General features: G+C 42.8%; 2 protein-coding genes across 2 annotated transcripts in view; both read left to right on the top strand.

Moving 5' to 3' along the window:
- Positions 1 to 19,693, top strand: part of LOC126942272 (zinc finger protein 486-like) — a 268,583-nt gene that overhangs the window by 104,640 nt on the left and 144,250 nt on the right. The window lies entirely within an intron of this gene.
- The window catches only part of LOC126942205 (zinc finger protein 93-like), a 33,596-nt gene continuing 18,326 nt past the window's right edge, over positions 4,424 to 19,693 (top strand). The window contains exon 1 of the mRNA XM_050769533.1: positions 4,424 to 4,651. Coding sequence (XP_050625490.1) covers positions 4,649 to 4,651 — 3 coding nt within the window. The 5' untranslated portion in view covers positions 4,424 to 4,648. The remainder of the gene's footprint in view (positions 4,652 to 19,693) is intronic.

The following is a 19,693-nucleotide window of genomic DNA, read 5'->3' as shown; positions in this document are numbered from 1 at the left end:
CTCCGTCTCAAAAAAAAAAAAAAAAGTAACTAATTTAAGGCAAACTTTAACAATTAAAATAAGGTATCAAGATACAAATGTCTGGTTAACATGGATCAAATATTCTGTGCATGCATTAAACAAATGCTTGTGCACACCACCAGTCAGAGGCCCAGATTGTCCCTTTCCCACTCAGATGGTCTTCTAGTTGACCAGGCATGAACTGTATAGTAGCTCTTTTCCAAGACCCCACAGCCTGGGGTAATAAATCCTGCTGAGCTCTCTCTCCGCTATTTCTTTTCTTTTCTTTTTTTTTTTTTTTGAGACAGAGTCTCCCTCAGTCTCCCAGGCTGGAGTGCAGTGGCGCAATCTCAGCTCACTGCAAGCTCCGCCTTCCGGGTTTATGCCATTCTCCTGCCTCAGCCTCCCAAGTAGCTGGGACTACAGGCGCCCGCCGCCACGCTTGACTAATGTTTTGCATTTTTGGTAGAGACAGGGTTTCACCGTGTTAGCCAGGATGGTCTCAATCTCCTGACCTTGTGATCCGCCCGCCTCGGCCTCCCAAAGTGCTGAGATTACAGGCGTGAGCCACCACGCCCAGTCTCTCTCTGCTATTTCTTAAAGTCCAACACCCTGTGGGTCAGGCCCCAAGAGCCATCCAGCCTCCATCTCCTAGCGTCAATTTTACCTTGTGTCTCTCACAACAAGGGGAAAACTTGGCATTTGTTGGGGGCCGCACCGGGGGTGGTGGAGAATGAAAGAACACACACAAAGACAAAGACACACAGAGAACATGGCGGCCGCACTCAGAGCCTCCGCCTCACTTTATTTATACCCCATAAATTTCACGTCAGCAAAAAGAATGCAATGCAAAACAAACTTTCTTTTCCCACATGTAACCTTCTACTCAGTTCCTTGTTTCTATGCTTTTTCTTATCTGCCCGCCTTCTTGGCGCCTACAGGAGTTCATTAAAAGTTCAACTGGAGATGCTGTCCTTGAGCCCTATCTATTCTCAGCATACTGTTTTCAAAGGCCCCTGCAGGCATTTCTTGGAGACCTTATGGGATACAATGAGCTTAAGCCTTTCCAAGAGCTTACCAGTCAGTCTGCCCCTGTTCATCCTCCAGCAAATGTATGGTGGTATTGTGGTGGACCCTTACTGGACACTCTGCCAAGTAACTGGAATGGCACTTGCACTGTTGCCCAATTGACTATCCCTTTCACCCTGGCATTTCATCAACTAGAAAAAGAAAAACCATAACACCATAAAATAAGAGAAGCCTCTTATGGGTCTTTTGACTTTCTTTTTTTTTTTTTTTTTTTGAGACGGAGTCTCGCTCTGTAGCCCAGGCTGGAGTGCAGTGGCCGGATCTCAGCTCACTGCAAGCTCCGCCTCCCGGGTTCACGCCATTCTCCGGCCTCAGCCTCCCGAGTAGCTGGGACTACAGGCGCTGCCACCTCGCCCGGCTATTTTTTGTATTTCTTAGTAGAGACGGGGTTTCACCGTGTTAGCCAGGATGGTCTCGATCTCCTGACCTCGTGATCCGCCCATCTCGGCCTCCCAAAGTGCTGGGATTACAGGCTTGAGCCACCGCGCCCGGCCAAGGGTCTTTTGACTTTCAAGTTCATTTAGACACAATTGGAGTCCCGCGGGGGGGTACCTGATGAATTCAAAGCCTAAGACCAAATAGCTGCAGGATTTAAATCAGTATTTCCATGGGTAACTATTAATAAAAATGGAGATTAGATAGATAAATTACATCTATTACAATCAATAGTGGTTTATTAATTTCACCAGAAATGCTATCAAAGAAATAGCCGACCAATTAAGGCCTGCTAGCCAGATAACTTAGAAAAACAAAATGGCCCTGGACACAGTATTAGCTGAAAAAGGTGGAGTTTGTGTTATGATTACTTTTTTTTTTATTTTTATTTTTTTTTGAGACGGAGTCTCCCTCTGTCACCCAGGCTGGAGTGCAGTGGCCGGATCTCAGCTCACTGCAAGCTCCGCCTCCCGGGTTCACGCCATTCTCCTGCCTCAGCCTCCCGAGTAGCTGGGACTACAGGCGCCTGCCACCTCGCCCGGCTAAGTTTTTGTATTTTTAGTAGAGACGGGGTTTCACTGTGTTAGCCAGGATGGTCTCGATCTCCTGACCTCGTGATCCGCCCGTCTCGGCCTCCCAAAGTGCTGGGATTACAGGCTTGAGCCACCGTGCCCGGCCTGTGTTATGATTAAAACTCAATGTTGTACCTTCATCCCAAACAATACTGCCCCCAATGGGGACATAACAAGGGCCTTACACGAACTTACCACTTTATCCAATGAATTAACTAAAAATTCTGGGGTCAATAACACGTTTTCAGAATGGCTAGAGAGGTGGTTCAGTAAACAAAAAAAAAATCATAGCCTCGATTCTTTTTTTTTTTTTTTTTTGAGACGGAGTCTCGCTCTGTCGCCCAGGCTGGAGTGCAGTGGCCGGATCTCAGCTCACTGCAAGCTCCGCCTCCCGGGTTTACGCCATTCTCCTGCCTCAGCCTCCCGAGTAGCTGGGACTACAGGCGCCCGCCACCTCACCCGGCTAGTTTTTTGTATTTTTTAGTAGAGACGGGGTTTCACCGTGTTAGCCAGGCTGGTCTCGATCTCCTGACCTCGTGATCCGCCCGTCTCGGCCTCCCAAAGTGCTGGGATTACAGGCTTGAGCCACCGCGCCCGGCCGATTCTTACTTCTCTTATAGTTGTAATAGTTTTACTAATTCTTGTTGGGTGTTGTGTTGTACCCTGCATCTGTGGGCTAGTACAAAGACTTATAAAAACAACGCTTACTAAAATCTCCCTTAGTTCTCCTCCACCTTATTCAGAAAAACTTTTCCTTTTAAAAGATCAAGTCAAACAACAAAGCAAAGGTATGTTTAAAAAGTTTTAAAAAGGCCGGGCGCGGTGGCTCAAGCCTGTAATCCCAGCACTTTGGGAGGCCGAGGTGGGCGGATCATGACGTCAGAAGATCGAGACCATCCTGGCTAACATGGTGAAACCCCGTCTCTACTAAAAAAATACAAAAAACTAGCGGGGCGAGGTGGCGGGCGCCTGTAGTTTCAGCTACTCGGGAGGCTGAGGCAGGAGAATGGCGTGAACCTGGGAGACGGAGCTTGCAGTGAACCGAGATAGCGCCACTGCACTCCAGCCTGAGCAACAGAGCGAGACTCGGTCTCAAAAAAAAAAAAAAAAAAAAAAAAAAAAAAAAAGTTTTAAAAAGCGTGCGGTTGCGGTGGCTCACGCCTGTAATCCCAGCACTTTGGGAGTCTGATGCGGGCGGATCACCTGAAGTCAGAAGTTAGAGACCAGCCTGACAAATATGAAGAAACCCCGTCTATACTAAAAATACAAAATTAGCTGGGCGTGGTGACACATGCCTGTACTCCCAGCTACTCCGGAGGCTGAGGCAGGAGAATTGCTTGAACCTGGGAGGCATATGTTGTAGTGAGCCGAGACCGTGCCACTGCACTCCAGCCTGGGCAACAAGAGCAAAACTCCATCTCGAAAAAAAAGGTTTTTTTTTTTTTTTTAATTATAAAAATTAAAAGGGGGAAATTGTAAAATACAATAAAATTCCTCTTCAAAGGTTTAGTCTGTTAACTTCCTTGTTCTTTGTTCTCAGACTCAACTTTCTTGTTCTCCATGCCTCCTTACCCCTAGTTACTGTAACAACCTTGCTTCCCATCAGCTCTAATCAATAACTCACATCTGTTCCCTTGATTACTCACTCTGCACCCTTTCCACCCTTCAGAACCAAAAGTCCTAGCACTGTGACTTATACATGCCCCTTCCCTTCCTTATTTGGAAAAACATTTACAAATAGCCAATTGGGTCAGTTTAGATTGTGCGGTCCAACCCCAGCCCATGGGGCAGTAACACAGAGGTAGAGACTTTACGTTAAAAAAAATAAACCCTTTCCCTCCTTTGTTCAGGGTGCTCTTGCGAATCGTGATTAACGCAAATAAAAATCTTCTGCAGAAGTAAATTGCCTTACTAAAAAAACTTTTGCCTGAGTACTGGTTTCACTTTGCGCCACCGTATATTTTACTTCCAACAGTATTATTAATATGACAACAAAATACTTCTGTTCACCGTCTCAATAACATTCAAAAAGAGAGAGTAAAAAAGAGAGAATTTTCCCATGCTCTGAGGTGGACGTGGCTCAGCTCAGGGAGGAAGCCCTGTTGAAAAGGCTGCAACTTATGCTGTTACTTTTCTTCACTCAGCCCAGCATCTGATCACATCTTCTGTCACTCAGGGCCTGAGGGGGCGGAGCCTTAAGCATTATCCAATCAGGGACGCTGGGCTGGAAACGTCCAATCAGGCACGCAGCCTGAGCGAACAGCCCCGCATCTGATCACGTCTTCTGTCACTCAGGGCCTGAGGGGTCGGGGCCTTAAGCATTATCCAATCAGGGACGCTGGGCTAGAAACGTCCAATCAGGCACGCAGCCGGAGCGAACAGGGCGGCTTCTGGTTTGGCGGGTCCTTTGTCTCTGGGTGCAGCCGGAGCTCCTAGTCTCCTGTTTACTGCTCTGTGTCCTGTACTCCTAGAGGCCCAGCCTCTGTGGCCCTGTGATCTGCAGGTATTGTGAGATCCACAGCTGAGACACCAGGACCCCTGGAAGCCTAGAAATGGTGAGAGTGCCGGTCGGACATCCCAAGCGAAGGGCAGGGGCTGGTTGGAACCGGTGGAAAGTGACGGTGGCGGGACTCAGGTATCCCCTTAGTCAGCTCCACAATTTGCGCCCCGAGTTCTTCTTGCCCAGCTGGGCCTCGGTTCCCTTCAGCCAAAAGATGGCGGCTGCGCTGACAGCCCAGCCCCCAGGCGTCCTGTCTCTTCACTGCGCGGTGACTGTGCCCTGGCCTCGAGCCCTCTCTGGGCAGCTCTGCCCCCGCAGCGCCGCTTCTCTCCCAGATTGTGCAGGGAACACGGGAAGAGTCGTCAGGGGAGAATCCTGACTCGGAGTGCGGGTTCACGAATGGGAAGAGCTTTAGTGCCTTGGGTTCACAGTTTCTCTTTTCTATTAAAAATTTATGGGGCTGGGCGCGGTGGCTCATTCCGGTAATCCCAGCACTTTGAGAGGCCGAGGCAGGCGGATCACTTGAGGTAAGGAGTTGTTAGGACAAACTAAGCTCCTCCTCAAAGACTTAACTTCCTGGTCATAAGTTGTAAAAATTGTAAATCAACCCTACCTCTTCTTCCGCCTTCTCCTTTTCTCAAAACATCGCGCGTTTATCCTATTTGGAAAAAGTTTGTATCTAGCCCAACCGGGATCAGCTTAGATTGTGCAGTCCGACCGCAGCCTATATGGGAAGGACACAAAAATAGGAACAGCGTTAGGGTTAAATACCCCTTCCTGGCCCAGCGCGGTGGCTCATGCCTGTAATCCTAGCACTTTGTGAGGCCGTGGCGGGTGGATCACAAAGTCAGGCGTTGTAGGCCAGCCTGGCCAACATGGTGAAACCCCGTCTCTACTAAAAATACAAAAATTAGCCGGAGTTGGTGGCAGGCGCCTTTAGTAATCCCAGCTACTTGGGAGGCTGAGGCACTAGACTGGCTTGAACCTGGGAGGCGGGGTGCAGTGAGCTTATATCTTGCCATTGTACTCCAGCCTTGGTGACAGAGTGAGACTCCGTCTAAAAAAAAAAAAAGACATCTTAAAATGGCCTTCCCTTATGTAAAACTGTGTTTAAGTAATTTCACGGATTTTTCAAACACTGAGTTTCAAAAACCAACTGAATAACTCTGACATGACAATTAAAGCTTGAACCTGGTGACTCCAAGATAAGGCTAATATTAAGCCTGAAACAGGAGGGTTTTTTTTTTTTTTTTTTTTTTTTTTGGGACAGAGTTTTGCGTTTTGCCCTTGTCGCCCAGGTGGAGTGCAATGGCGTGACCATGGCTCACTGAAACCTCCGCCTCCTGGGTTCAAGCGATTCTCCTGCCTCAGCCTCTCAAGTAGCTGGGATTACAGGCATGCACCATCATGCCTGGCTAATTTTGTATTTTTAGTAGAGACGGGTTTTCTCCATGTTGGTCAGGTTGGTCTCGAGCTCCCGACCTCAGGTGATCTGCCTGCCTTGGCCTCCTGAAGTGCTGGGATTACAGACGTGTTATTCTGAGAGAAGCTACAGAGCCTAAAAAGCTGGGGCCCCACAAGCAGATGCAGTTAAGGTTAAGATGAAAGGAAACTGGAAGGCTCTTTTTTTTTTTTTTTTTTTTTTGAGACGTCCCCTGTCGCCCAGGCTGGAGTAAGCTCACTGCAAGCTCCGCCTCCCGGGTTCACGCCATTCTCCTACCTCAGCCTCCCGAGTAGCTGGAACTACAGGCACCCACCACCACGCCCAGCTAATTTTTAAAAATATTTTTTTAGTAGAGACGGGGTTTCACTGTGTTAGCCAGGATGATCAATCCTGACCTCGTGATCCACTCGCCTCGGGCTCCCAAAGTGCTCGGATTACAGCCATGAGCCACCATGCCTGGCCTTTGGGAGGATCTTACTGATGATGAAGTTGTTATTGTTTTGAGGAACATTTTAGACTTTGTAAAATAAAAACGTTAAATTTATGTTAAAAATGAATTTCAAAAAAGTATTACAGCAGGAGGAAGTACCAACTAACTATAAGATCTTTATGGCTTGCAAAAATGTAGGCAGAAAAGGGCTTTTCTCCCTAGGGAGGAGCAAATAAGATTAGAAAGGAGGTGGGAGGAGAATAGCACATGGAGGGTGAAAAAGTCAGATTTTACATCAGAGAATGTCTTACCCTGAAATCACGTTCTTAGGAGAGATGTAAAATGGGATGTATGTTGACTCAGAGTGAGGGTAGCTCAAAGTTCAGGAGCCTGAGGGAGAGAGATAAACTTAAGTAAAGTTTGATTAAGAAATATTTTATTTTATGCCTGGCCCAGTGGTTTATGCCGTAATCCCAGCACTTTGGGAGGCCAAGACGGGCAGGTCACTAGGTCAGGAGATTGATACCATCCTGGCCAACGTGGTGAAACTCTGTCGCTACTAAAAATACAGGTGTGGTGGCCCGCACCTGTATTCCCAGGTACTCAGGAGGTTGAGGCAGGAGAATTGCTAGAACCCGAGAAGCAGAGGTTGCGGTGAGCGAGATCAAGCCAGGGCACTCCATCCTGGAGACAGAGCGAGACTCTGTCTCAAAACAAACAAACAAGAAAACAAAAAAAATTTTACTTCAGACCAGGCACAGGCCGTGGTTCACACCTGTAATCTAGGCACTTTGGGAGGCAGAGGCAGGTGGATCATCTGAGGTCAGGAGTTCGAGACCAGCCTGGCCAACATGGTAGAACCCTGTGTCTACTACAAATACAAAAACTAGCCGAGTGTGGTGGCGGGTGCCTGTAATCCTAGAAACTTGGGAGGCAGAGGCAGGAGAATTGCTTGAACCCTGCAGACAGAGGTTGCAGTGAGCCGAGATTGCGCCCCTGCACTCCAGCCTGGGCAACAGAGCGAGATTCTGTCTCAAAAAAAAAAAAAAAAAGAAATATTTTGACCACTGAAGACAAATTCAGCTGATATTTAAAAATGAGAAATAGGAGGAAATGTGCAGAGTGTGTGTCTGGCTGTGTGATAGGTAAGAAAAGAGCAATATCTAAGTCATAAGGGGAAGAGTATTTCTTTCTATAAACTATTTCTGGAGCACACAAACGATGGAGAATTTTATTTTTATTTTTATTATTTTTTTTTTTGAGGCGGATTTTTGCTCTGTCGCCCAGGCTGGAGTGCAGTGGCACGATCTTGGCTCACTGCAACCTCCGCCTCCCGGGTTCAAGCGATTCTCCTGCCTCAGTCTCCTAAGTAGCTGGGATTACAGGAGCCCGCCTCCACGCCCGGCTAATTTTTGTATTTTTAGTAGAGATGGGGTTTCACAGTGTTGGCCAGGCTGGTCTAGAACTCCTGACCTTATGATCCACCCACCTCGGCCTCCCAAAGTGCTGGGATTACAGGCATGAGCCACCGTGCCCGGCCGGAGAATTTTATTAATCACAAATATTTTCCAGGATTATCTATGTGTTTCATCTTTCCCCATCTCTTTTCTTTGTTCTATGCATTTCTTCCTTTTGGCTTTTCCTGGGCTGCATCTTATATATGAAACCAGTAAACATAACTACAGTGTTTTGCTGAGTTCTGTGAGTAGCTCTACCAAATTACTGAATTTCACTGAGGTGATAGACCCCAATTTTTAAACAGTAGCTCAGAAGCGTAGATGGGCCCATGGGGTTTGTTGCTGGCGTCTGCAGTGAGGACAGTGTTGTGGAACCAAGCCCTGAATCAGGGTCTGTGCTGACTCTGGGTAGTGTCAGAATTCCAATGTTAGACAATGAGTTGGTGTTGGAGAATTGTTTGATGTTCATCAAACTACAGATTTGGTGCCAGAAAAAAGATATAACGGAGGTCTGGCCTGGAAAAAAACTCTGGGTGTTTGGGAATGGGAGGCTCTGCTCTCCTGTACACAGGCCGTCACACTGCCCATTGTCCTGCAATTCCATGTCTTCTCCCAGGGTGACAGATGACTGAAAACTTAGAGAAAAGGAGCTTCACTGTGGCATTTTTGATCTGTGTTTTGTGAAGAACCCACAAGTGTCTACAAGTCCCCTGGCATATCCCAACCCCCAGACACTGAATCTGCAGCAGCAACCTGTTTTCTCCACCAACCTAGGATCTGGACCACCTGTTCATAATCTCATCTTCCTGTATTCACACAGAAATAAATCAGTACAGCCCTACCTGGGTCACTCTCTGTAGCAAAAATCAGTCCTTTCACCTACATTGCGCTCTCTCCCACTCAGGGATTTATTTTTTTTCTTTTAGCTTTTATTTTTGGTTTGGGGTGCACGTGTGGGTTTGTTATACAGCTAAAATTATATTACTGGGATTTGGCGTGCAGATTTTTTTTCACTGAGGTACTAAACATAGCACCAAACAGGTATCTTTTCTGATCCTCTTACTCCTCCCACCCTCCACCCTCAACTAGGCCTCAGTGTCTGTTGTTTTCTCTTTGTGTTTATGTGTTCTTATTATTTAGTTCTTACTTGTAAATAACAACATGCATTTGGTTTTCTGTTTCTGCATTAGTTTTCTAAGAATAATGGCCTCCAGCTTCATCAATGTTATTGCAAAGAACATGATCTTTTTTTAATGGCCACAGAGTATTCCATGATGTTTATGTACCATATTTTGTTTTTACTGAATCTTTTACTTTATTTTTGGAGACAAGGTCTCACTTATGGCCCAGGCTCGAGTGCCATGGCATAATATTGGCTTACTTTAGCCTCAACCTCCCAGGCTCAAGGAATTCTCTCCTACCTCATCCTCCCAAGTAGCTGAAACTACATGTATGCATAACCACACCTGGCCAATTTTTCTTTTCTTTCTTTTTTTTTTTTTTTTTTTTCTGTGGAGACAGAATTTTGCCGTGTTGCCAGGCTGGTCTCAAACTTCTAAGCTCAGGCGATCCACCAACCTCAGTCTCTGCCTCCCAAAGTGCTGGGTTTACAGGTATGAGCCACCGCATCTGACCATACCATATTTTCTTTATCCATTCTACCATTGATAGGCATATATGGCCTGTCCATGTCTTTGCTGTTTTGAATAGTGCTGCAGTGAACATGCATGTGGATGTGTCTTTATAATAATTTATATTTGTTTGGGTATATACCCAATTATAAGGTTCCTAAGTCAAATGATAATTCTGTTTTTAGTTCTGTGAGGAATCGCCACACTGCTTTTTATAGTTGTTGAACTAATTTACACTCCCACCAGGAGAGTATAAGCATCTCCTTTCTCTGCAACCTTGCCAGCATCTGTTATTTTTTGACTTTTTAAAAATAGCCATTCTGACTGGTGTGAGGTGGTATCTCATTGTGGTTTTTCTTTAATTTCTCTAATGATTAGTGATGAACTTTTTTTCATATGCTTGTTAGTCACATGTATGCCTGCTTTTGAAAAGCATTTGTTTGTGTTTTTTTGTTTACTTTTTAATGGGGTTGTTTGGTTTTTTCTTGTAAAATTGTTTAAGTTCTTTTTTTTTTTTTTTTTGAGACGGAGTCTCGCTCTGTCGCCCAGGCTGGAGTGCAGTGGCCGGATCTCAGCTCACTGCAAGCTCCGCCTCCCGGGTTCACGCCATTCTCCGGCCTCAGCCTCCCGAGTAGCTGGGACTACAGGCGCTGGGACTACAGGCGCCCGCCACCTCGCCCGGCTAGTTTTTTGTATTTCTTAATAGAAACGGGGTTTCACCGTGTTAGCCAGGATGGTTTTGATCTCCTGACCTCGTGATCCGCCCGTCTCGGCCTCCCAAAGTGCTGGGATTACAGGCTTGAGCCACCGCGCCCGGCCTGTTTAAGTTCTTAATAAATTCTGGATATTAGACCTTTGTCAGAGGCAAAGTTTGCAAATATTTTCTTTTATTCGGTAGATTTTCTGTTTACTCAGTTTCCTTTGCTGTGAAAACTTCTTTAGTTTAAATAGGTCCATTTGTCAATTTTTGCTTTTGTTGCAGTTGCTTTTCGTAGCTTCATCATGAAGTCTTTGCCAATTTCTGTGTCTAGAATGGTATTTCCTAGTTATCTTGCAGGGTTTCTTATAATTTTAAGTTTTTCATTTAAGTGTTTAATTTGTTTTGAATTGATTTTTGTATATAGTGTAATGAAGGGGTCCAGTTTCAGTCTTCTACATAGTGCTAAGTAGTTATTTCAGCACCATTTATGAAATAAATAACTCTTCCCACATTTCTCTTGTTAGCTTTGGCAAAAATCTGATGGTTGTAGGACGGCGGCATTATTTCTGGGCTCTCTATTCTGTTGCACTGGTCTTGTGCACTCATGGATTTTTTATAACACCTTCTCTCTTCTGCTTTTTCCCCCATAAACATTCTTTCAAGTGCATCTATTGTGCAAAATTCAGGTGTCTAAGAGTTCAAAAATGCTTTAAAAAGTTCCAAAAGAATATTTTACTATTCTCTCTTTTCTTCAGGGTTTCAGATTATATGTAGATGTTTTCCTCTGCTTTTAAGAAAATATATGTAAATCATATTAACAGCTAAATGAACTTTTTGTAATTTTTTCTGACCCCAGATTATCTAGTACTTCAGATTTATTGCTTTGTTTTGGCTTCTGAAAAGTTTATTTTTTCCAGTTTTAGTCCTTTAAAGTAGACACAGATTTGTTTAGATAAAAGCTCATTTTAAGAGCACACAGAAGCTTAGCACAAGAATAGGATTAAATATAGCAATACCGAATGATAAAGACTAAAAGATACTAAGTTCCATTGACAGAAACCTGATTATTCAAGTTAATTATCCAATATTTGCAGACTGAAGTGCTTTGTATACTGCAAAAGCAAGAACAATTCAGTGCGTAAACTGAACAGTGGAGTCTGTAGTTGTAGCTTGCTTTCTATTTATTACTTCAGAACAATTAGCATAGTTATGGTAGTGTTTGCAGACAACCTGCATTCATGTAAATTAAACAGTATTTTCTTTTTTTTTTGAGACGGACTCTCACTCTGTTGCCCAGGCTGGAGTGTAGTGGCATGATCTCAGCTCACTGCAACTGCTCCCTCCCGGGTTCAAGTGATTCTCCTGCTTCAGCCTCCCAAATAACTGGGATTACATGCATCACCACACCTGGCTAAGCTTTCGTATTTTTAGCAGAGATGGGGTCTTACCATGTTCACCAGCTTGATCTTGAACTCCTGACCTCAGGTGATCACCTGCCACAGCCTTCCAACGTGCTGGAATTACAGGCGTGAGCCATAAACAGTAAACAATAGTATGAATATAAAGCCGCAATACTTACTTTGAATAAATCACTTAAATGGTTATTTTAATATTGTTATTTATACTTTTGAAATAGAAAGTGTTTTAACTGGTTTAGTTGCAATTTTTTAAAATGCTACATACATTACTACTAGTACATTAAAATATTCATACTTATTTATATCTAATATCCAAAGAAAATTTACTACCAAACTGTTAGAGCAGATATTAGTTTGACATGTTTATTACTTTATTCAATAGGGATAATTATGAGTAAACACAATTTTAGTATCTTTTATTTCACTAAATTGGAATGCTGCTCTTATAGGACAAATAAAGACGTGTGATGTGGCCACTAAAAACCATAATAGTTCTTCAGTTACCTATGTTGCAAGATCTAATATATTCCACTATATGAACACGGTCAGATTCTATTTCTTCATCAGAAAGTGTTGGAAGTTGACAGATGATTTCCATATGGAACCCTCATTCAATGGCTAGAAAATGAGACAGCAGCAGAGATGGAAAAGAAACTTTATAAAATTTTTTTGAAAATATGCCCTCTTTCTTCATAATGCTCATGTTTCTCATACTGAGAGTAGCTGTGCACTTTGGGTGTTTAGAAAGAAATTGCTTTTAGGGGAATATTTTCTGGCTGATGATCAATCTTGTATCTAACCTGAGCTTTTTCTTAAGATCTTTTTAACTTTTTTCTCTCAAAATCTTGCTCACATGGAGATCTGGTTTTCTCTCTAATGCTTTGGGTGTCTGTTTCAGAAACCTATTAGTATCCCACGGTGTCTGAATGACATGGGCTGTCACAGTGAGAACTTTTGGAGCTATCTCTATCTGGACTCATGCTGAAAATTCAGAAGTATTTTTGCCTGCGCCATTCAGAAGTATTTTTTCATGTCGCCATTATAAGTAGAAACTGGGGCTGAAACACTGCTCACATTCTGATTATTGTTAAGGTGAAATTCTATCCACGACACCTGCAGGCTCTCCTGCAGCTCAGACATCACTCTCTGATGTGACACTAGAATGCTGTTGTGGCAAATGGGGTTCACATAAAATGAGAGCTGTGCTCTGGGCTGTCCCTCAGTGGCAGATGGTAGTGGTAAAGAGAGGACAGTAGCACTCAGGAGAAAGCAAGCAGGAGTGCTGTAGCCCAGTGCCAGGGAGTACAGAGCCACTGGTCTAAAATGGAAATAGCCAAAAAGATAGAACACTATTCAGCCATTTTTGTAGCAGAGTGAAAGGCTAGCTTCAGCAGGCACCTGGCTTCAAGCTACTAAACTACCCGCTTTCATGAATATGTGAAAAGTTTATTTGTCATTGAATATAAGCAACTAGCATACACAGATGACCTCTTCAATCTCCAGGTGAATTTATGATGAACTATGTATGACATGGTGCTGGAAATTCTTCTACTTGTGGACTAATTATGATGACCATCTTTCTGACTTTGCAGTCTTTTATAAGCAGATTGACGATGATGTGTGTCACATTCAAGATTAATTGTGTAATAAAACCATTTTCTTTCTGCTCTATTATTGTGGAGCTTCTCTGAAAATAGAGAAAATTTTTCTTTTAACTATTGTTTCCACACAGTGTCTAGAATTACCAGACATGATATAAACACATTTCCCTCTCAGACTTTGAGTCAATTCACACTTGTGCAGCAAAGTGAATGCTGTCCCTTAAATATGCACGTGGAATTTTGTCTCTGCCTATTTGGTATTGATAGTCCTCTACTGTCACTTCTAGAGAGGCTAGACCCAATTTCTACAAACTTCACAGAGCAGCAATTAATCATTTTACATTTTTCAGTGACTCTTGTATCTTCAGATTTGAAACTGATTCAGAAACTACAGAGCCCAGAAACCCAATCAGAGTAACATGTGTGCACTGAATAGACATGTAGACATGAGAATCTCCACTTTCCCCTTCCTCCTCTTGCTAAATGCTCACAAATCTACAGGTAAACAGCTGTGGCTACTCCAGCCATTCAGGCCCTAAACTTGAAGCTCCAGAGTTTGAATCCAGGTCTTGAGATTTGAGGAAAAAAAAGTTTATCTAAAAAATGCAAGTCCTTTTGGTTATCAAACTCAGAGAGACATTAAAATGAAAGTACTGGCCGGGCGCGGTGGCTCACACCTGTAATTCCAACACTTTGGGAGGCCGAGGCATGTGGATCATGAGGTCAGGAGATTGAGACTATCCTGGCTAACACAGTGAAACCCCATCTCTACTAAAAATACAAAAAATTAACCGGGCGTGATGGTGGGCATCTGTCATCCCAGCTACTCGGGAGGCTGAGGCAGGAGAATGGCATGAACCCGGCAGGCGGAGCTTGCAGTGAGCTGAGATTGCACCATTGCACTCCAGTCTGGGCAACAGAGCGAGACTCAGTCTCAAAAAAAAAAAAAAAAAAAAAAAAGGTGCCGTTATGTCTTTCTCCCCCCCCTTTGAACTATGTATTCATCTCTTGAAACTGTTCACGATTGCCACAGGTAACTATAAATTAAACTAATAATGCCACATTAGACACTATATCCCATACCCTAAACCATAATGATATATATGTAATCAATAATCGATGTTCTGTAAATAAATAAAAATTCCTGACAATCGACTCTGTATCAGCCCACTCTCTGTCCCTGTCTTGTTGTCCTTACAAATCATCTTGTAACTGATGGTAATCAAAATGTAGATTCCAGGCAACTTGAATCTTTGCTCCCAGGTTATAATCCTTAAGCTTGACCCAAGTAAACTGTATACTTATATTCATGTTCTATCAGCTTTTTTAAAAAATGTAGACTTATCATTTAGAATGTGCGAGAGTAGCCTCTATGAGGGGGATCTCTTCTTTGATTGTACTCCACTTGCTGTAACAAGTGGAGTAAAAGATGCAGAGCCAGGTGGATCCTACCTGGAATCTGCAGATAAGGTCTGGCTTCTGCCTGGGATTTATGGGAAAGGACCGGAATTTGGATTGAGAATGTACAGAAAATGAACAAAAGTCATTTTCTGCATTGTGAAATGTAAACATAGGCATCTTTTTTTTTTTTTTTTGAGACGGAGTCTCGCTCTGTCGCCCAGGCTGGAGTGCAGTGGCCTGATCTCAGCTCACTGCAAGCTCCGCCTCCCGGGTTCACGCCATTCTCCTGCCTCAGCCTGCTGAGTAGCTGGGACTACAGGCGCCCGCCACCTCGCCCAGCTAATTTTTTGTATTTTTTTAGTAGAGACGGGGTTTCACCGTGTTAGCCAGGATGGTCTCGATCTCCTGACCTCGTGATCCGCCCGTCTCGGCCTCCCAAAGTGCTGGGATTACAGGCTTGAGCCACCGCGCCCGGCCAAAACATAGGCATCTTACAGCCCGCATGTGGGAGTGTGGCTCTTTGAGATTTTTCACATCTTGTTCATTGGTCTACTACAGTTTTATGAGGGGCTCCAGGAGAAAATAGAATCTGATGGCAGAATCTGTAAGTGTAAATAAGCATCTTAGGAGGGAGAGAGCGAGGCCACAAAGTATCCAAAGTCATGACCACAATTATATTTAGCTGTAAAATGTAATACTAGAGTAGAGTATTTTTGCTCTTTCTCTTACCCAAGAGCTAGCAAATCAGAATGGGTGGTCCATGTTCTGGAGCTCTACCAGGGCAGTTCTATTTTCTATTTAGAGTCAGCCTGAGTCTCTCCAGCCTGGGTTATCATTGGGCCATGAGGCCCAGGTCACTGGGAATTCTCTCACAATCATCTAGTTGTCTTTGAGACATTTGAGGATGTCCAGAGCAGAGTTGTGTCAGGCTGACAAGAGTGGTTAATTCTGCTTCTGTCTCAGTGTAAGAGAAATGAGTCATTCTGTGTTTGTTCATTCCCTTATACAAGAGATATCTTTGGTTGGTATCCAGATGAGTTTCTCCAGTTTCCTGGTACTTGGATAATAAGGAGAAGATCTGGAGACCCAGATAGATAAACTAGTTACTTCCACTTCATATGGGCATTAAAAAAAGCTCACTGCAGTCTCCGCCTCCCGGGTTCATGCAATTCTCCTGCCTCAGCCTCCTCAGGAGCTGGGATACCATTCCCGGACATGAAGCAGTCATATTTCCTACAGTCCAGAAACTTTTAGTCTAGACTAGCAACTGGATAAATAATTGAATTATGCATCATATGGTTGGTATAATAAATAGATGTGTCAAAAAATCTTGGGCTTTATTTAGACCACTTTCTTTATATTGTTGTGACTTCTGATGTCTACACCTGAAGGGAGATTTATGAATAAAAGAATTGTTATAAATTATTATTATTTTTTTTGAGATGGTGTTTTACTCTGTCACCCAGTCTGGAGTGCAGTGGCACGATCTCGGCTCACTGCAAACTCTGCCGCCCAGGTTCAAGTGACTTTCCCTCCTCAGCCTCCCGAGTAGCTGGGATTACAGGTGCCTGCCACTGCGCCCAGCTAATTTTTGTATTTTTACTAGAGGCTGGGTTTCATCATCTTGATCAGGCTGGTCTTTAATTGCTGACCTCGTTCCGCACCCGCCTCAGCCTCCCAAAGTCTTGAGATTACAAGCGTGAGCCATTGCTCTCGGCCATATATTTTCTATTTCTTTTACCTTGCTAACTGTAGATAGTTTTATTTTCTAATAGAATTACCCTAGAAAACCTTAAGGGATTTGTTTAAATTGCATATTAGTATATAGTATACAGTTGTCAGGGCAGTGACTAGAAAAGATAAACACTACAGAAACTCTGGGATTTAAGTTTCTTTTAGGTAAGCTTAGAAACAAGACAAAACTGGAAGTACCCTAGTTGCATAGAGAACAGAATTATACAAAGGGTTCCCACCCTGCCCCAGACATGTTCAGATTCATCCTTTTTGGAGGCCTTAGTTAGGTCTGAACCTACCCTGGAGTATTGCCTCACAGAACTAATTAGAGGAGATCAGAGTTTTGGCTGCTGAATCCTGCTCCCTTTCTAGAGCTGGTGCTCACAATTTCCTGAAATTCAAAAGCAGATAAATGGGAAAAATAAAGTATGTATTGTATGGTCTTTGTTTTTAAATTTTTATTAAAACTAGTGCGGAGACATTCTATTTAGCAACTTGTTTTCTATTCCTGCAGATCCAGTAGTTGCTCCACAAGTCAAAAAAAGTAAATATAAACAGAATGAAATTTTCTCTATATTACATTAAACTCTTCCTTTCTATATCTCTTTCATCTGTCTATATTTAGCTTTTATTCTATACAATTTTTTAAAAAATTTGATGACAGAGAAACAGAAGAAAAAATAAAAATGCTGGGCCCTTTATCTAAATCCTGAAAATTATGAAACCCTTAGTACCAGTTCCCAGAGTGTTAAGAGAATTAAATAACATAATGTGTTATGCCCAGCACAGTGCTCTGATTCATACTGTTGAGCACATAGTGCCTACTTAATAAACATTGCATTAGTACATGTGTACATGTTGTTTTTTAAATACAGACTTATTTAGATATTGCTGCCTTCTGTTTCCTCTGTAAATTTTTTTTTTTTTTTTTTTTTTTGAGACGGAGTCTCGCTCTGGAGTGCAGTGGCCGGATCTCAGCTCACTGCAAGCTCCGCCTTTCGGGTTCACGCCATTCTCCTGCCTCAGCCTCCCGAGTAGCTGGGACTATAGGCGCTCGCCACCTTGCCCGGCTAGTTTTTTTTTGTATTTTTTAGTAGAGACGTGTTAGCCAGGATGGTCTCGATCTCCTGACCTTGTGATCTGCCCGTCTCGGCCTCCCAAAGTGCTGGGATTATAGGCTTGAGCCACCGCGCGCGGCCTCCTCTGTGAATTTTAAAGAGCCAGGAAAAAATATAAAACTTTTAAATGGAAATGGGCTGTCCTTATTTGTACTAGAAGTATTTGGTTACGGCAAGAGTGCTAAGTGTAAGGGACCCTGTGCTGTTCATGCTTTCTCTAACCAATGCTAATAATGAGCCAAGGGGAAGCAACATCAGCATTGACAGGGGACTTGTTTAAAACACTCATTCATAAACCCTTTTCAAACCTGCAGAATCACATTACAGAATGTGCGGCCACAATTATCAAGTGATTTATAAGCTCGTTAAAGCTTTAGAGGCAATGCTTAGCTTAGTGTTTATCAGCCCAGGTTTCTCATTAGGATCACATGGCTGATATGCAGAAATCTCTTGTGCCCAGGCTTCAAAATACATTCATGAGAGTTAAGTTCCACCTTTGCACTAGAGGGTGGTCACAGGGCCTATTCTGTTTGGGTTTGGTAGGGACAGGTCAGTGTGGTGCATGTTTCCATTACTGTAGCAGAAATTGCTGGTGTCTATGGCATGGGAGGGCACCTGAGGACAGGAAAGGAGAAACTTATATTTGCATCTTCATGGAGCAGCTCATTGTTCCTGAATTTCTTCTGTTTTAAAGGACAGAAATGGGTGGCCTTTTCTGTCTTTTTCTGCTAGATGATGTCATGCTAGCAGGTAAACATGTGGTACACTTTTAAAGACATATTCTCGAGATGCAGGTGTAATTTGTACAGAGAATCTCATCTGAGAAGAAACTCCAGAGAAGGAGGAGAAAGAAAAAAAATGGCTTTTCTTCAGGTAAACGTGTCAGATGAAGAGCTGTGTCCACTCTTCCTCCTGGACTGCCATGCGTTTAGTACTCACAAACCTTTACTTCTCTACTTGTGTTTTTCCTCCCTGAGTTTGATTTAATTACTTCTTAAAATTCCTATGATAGTCAAGGGTCTTTGAAAAATATTTCTTTTATATATCCCACAGACTTCTGTACATTCTGTATGTAATAGCTTCTTATATGCCATGCAGAATTATCAGCAAGAATTTATGATCCACAATATTAAAAATATTCCCTTTGTGGTTGTTGAACATGGAAAGATGTGGATACTCAAGATTTATATTGGGGAAAATTGTGGTCCTTGGTAAAGATGGTAAAGTAAAAGCCTCCATTTATGTGTTCCATTAGCTCTATGCAGAACAGGATTCAGAAAATGCTTATTTAAATAGGGTGGAATTTATTACCCAGAAAGTTCTGAAAAAAAATTATTAGGAGATAACTGCTCTCTAGGGTGCTAAATGAAGCCTACTTAAAATTACTACTAAAATTACAGAACGTAGGAGTTAACAGTATTTTGAAGTTTGCATAAAACTGATGTTTCTTTATGGTTAAATTCAGATTATAATTTGTTATTTGGGAGGAATATTTCAATAGTGATGCTGTGTTCTTCTGTGAGCATTAACACATCATGAAAATTTGTCCTAGTGCAGTTAATGGTTAATGAGTCACTTGGTGAAGTAGCTCTCTCACAGATTTTTTCCACTATAGTTAATTATTTTTTCTCTTCATTGTTAAGCATCCTTATGCAGCAGATTTGCATTAACCATCACATTTAATCTGGCAGTTGTCCTTTTTTCTTTTTTTCCTACATAATTTTCTATGGAAAATGAAGGCTGTTATCTTTGTTTACAGGCCAGAAAAACTTGGAAAAACACAGGCTCTTCCACTTACTGGATGTTTGACAAAATATCCTTCTTGAGCCAAAAACATTGACATTATTGGTGAGCTTGTTACAAATTCAAAAAATCAGACTTCATTCCAGGTCTTCTGGGGAAAAAACCCCGCATAACAAGGTCTTCAGCTTATTGTACATATTAAAATTTGAGCGGTGCCTTCTAACTCAATATGTCTTCTCCATATGAAAAATATTCACATCTCATTCTGTGTGATGTAAATATAGCACTCAAAAATGTACATGTTCATGCCCTTAATTTTATACTTTATTATCTAGAAAAATATCATATATTAACTGATGTTATGGATCTTATGCTGCCCTTTTTTTCTCAGAGAATACATTAGAGAATATTTCTGTGTTG

This window comes from Macaca thibetana, chromosome 19 (genome assembly GCF_024542745.1).
Source record: "Macaca thibetana thibetana isolate TM-01 chromosome 19, ASM2454274v1, whole genome shotgun sequence".
Lineage (NCBI taxonomy): Eukaryota > Metazoa > Chordata > Mammalia > Primates > Cercopithecidae > Macaca > Macaca thibetana.
This window is presented reverse-complemented; position numbering and strand designations above follow the sequence as displayed.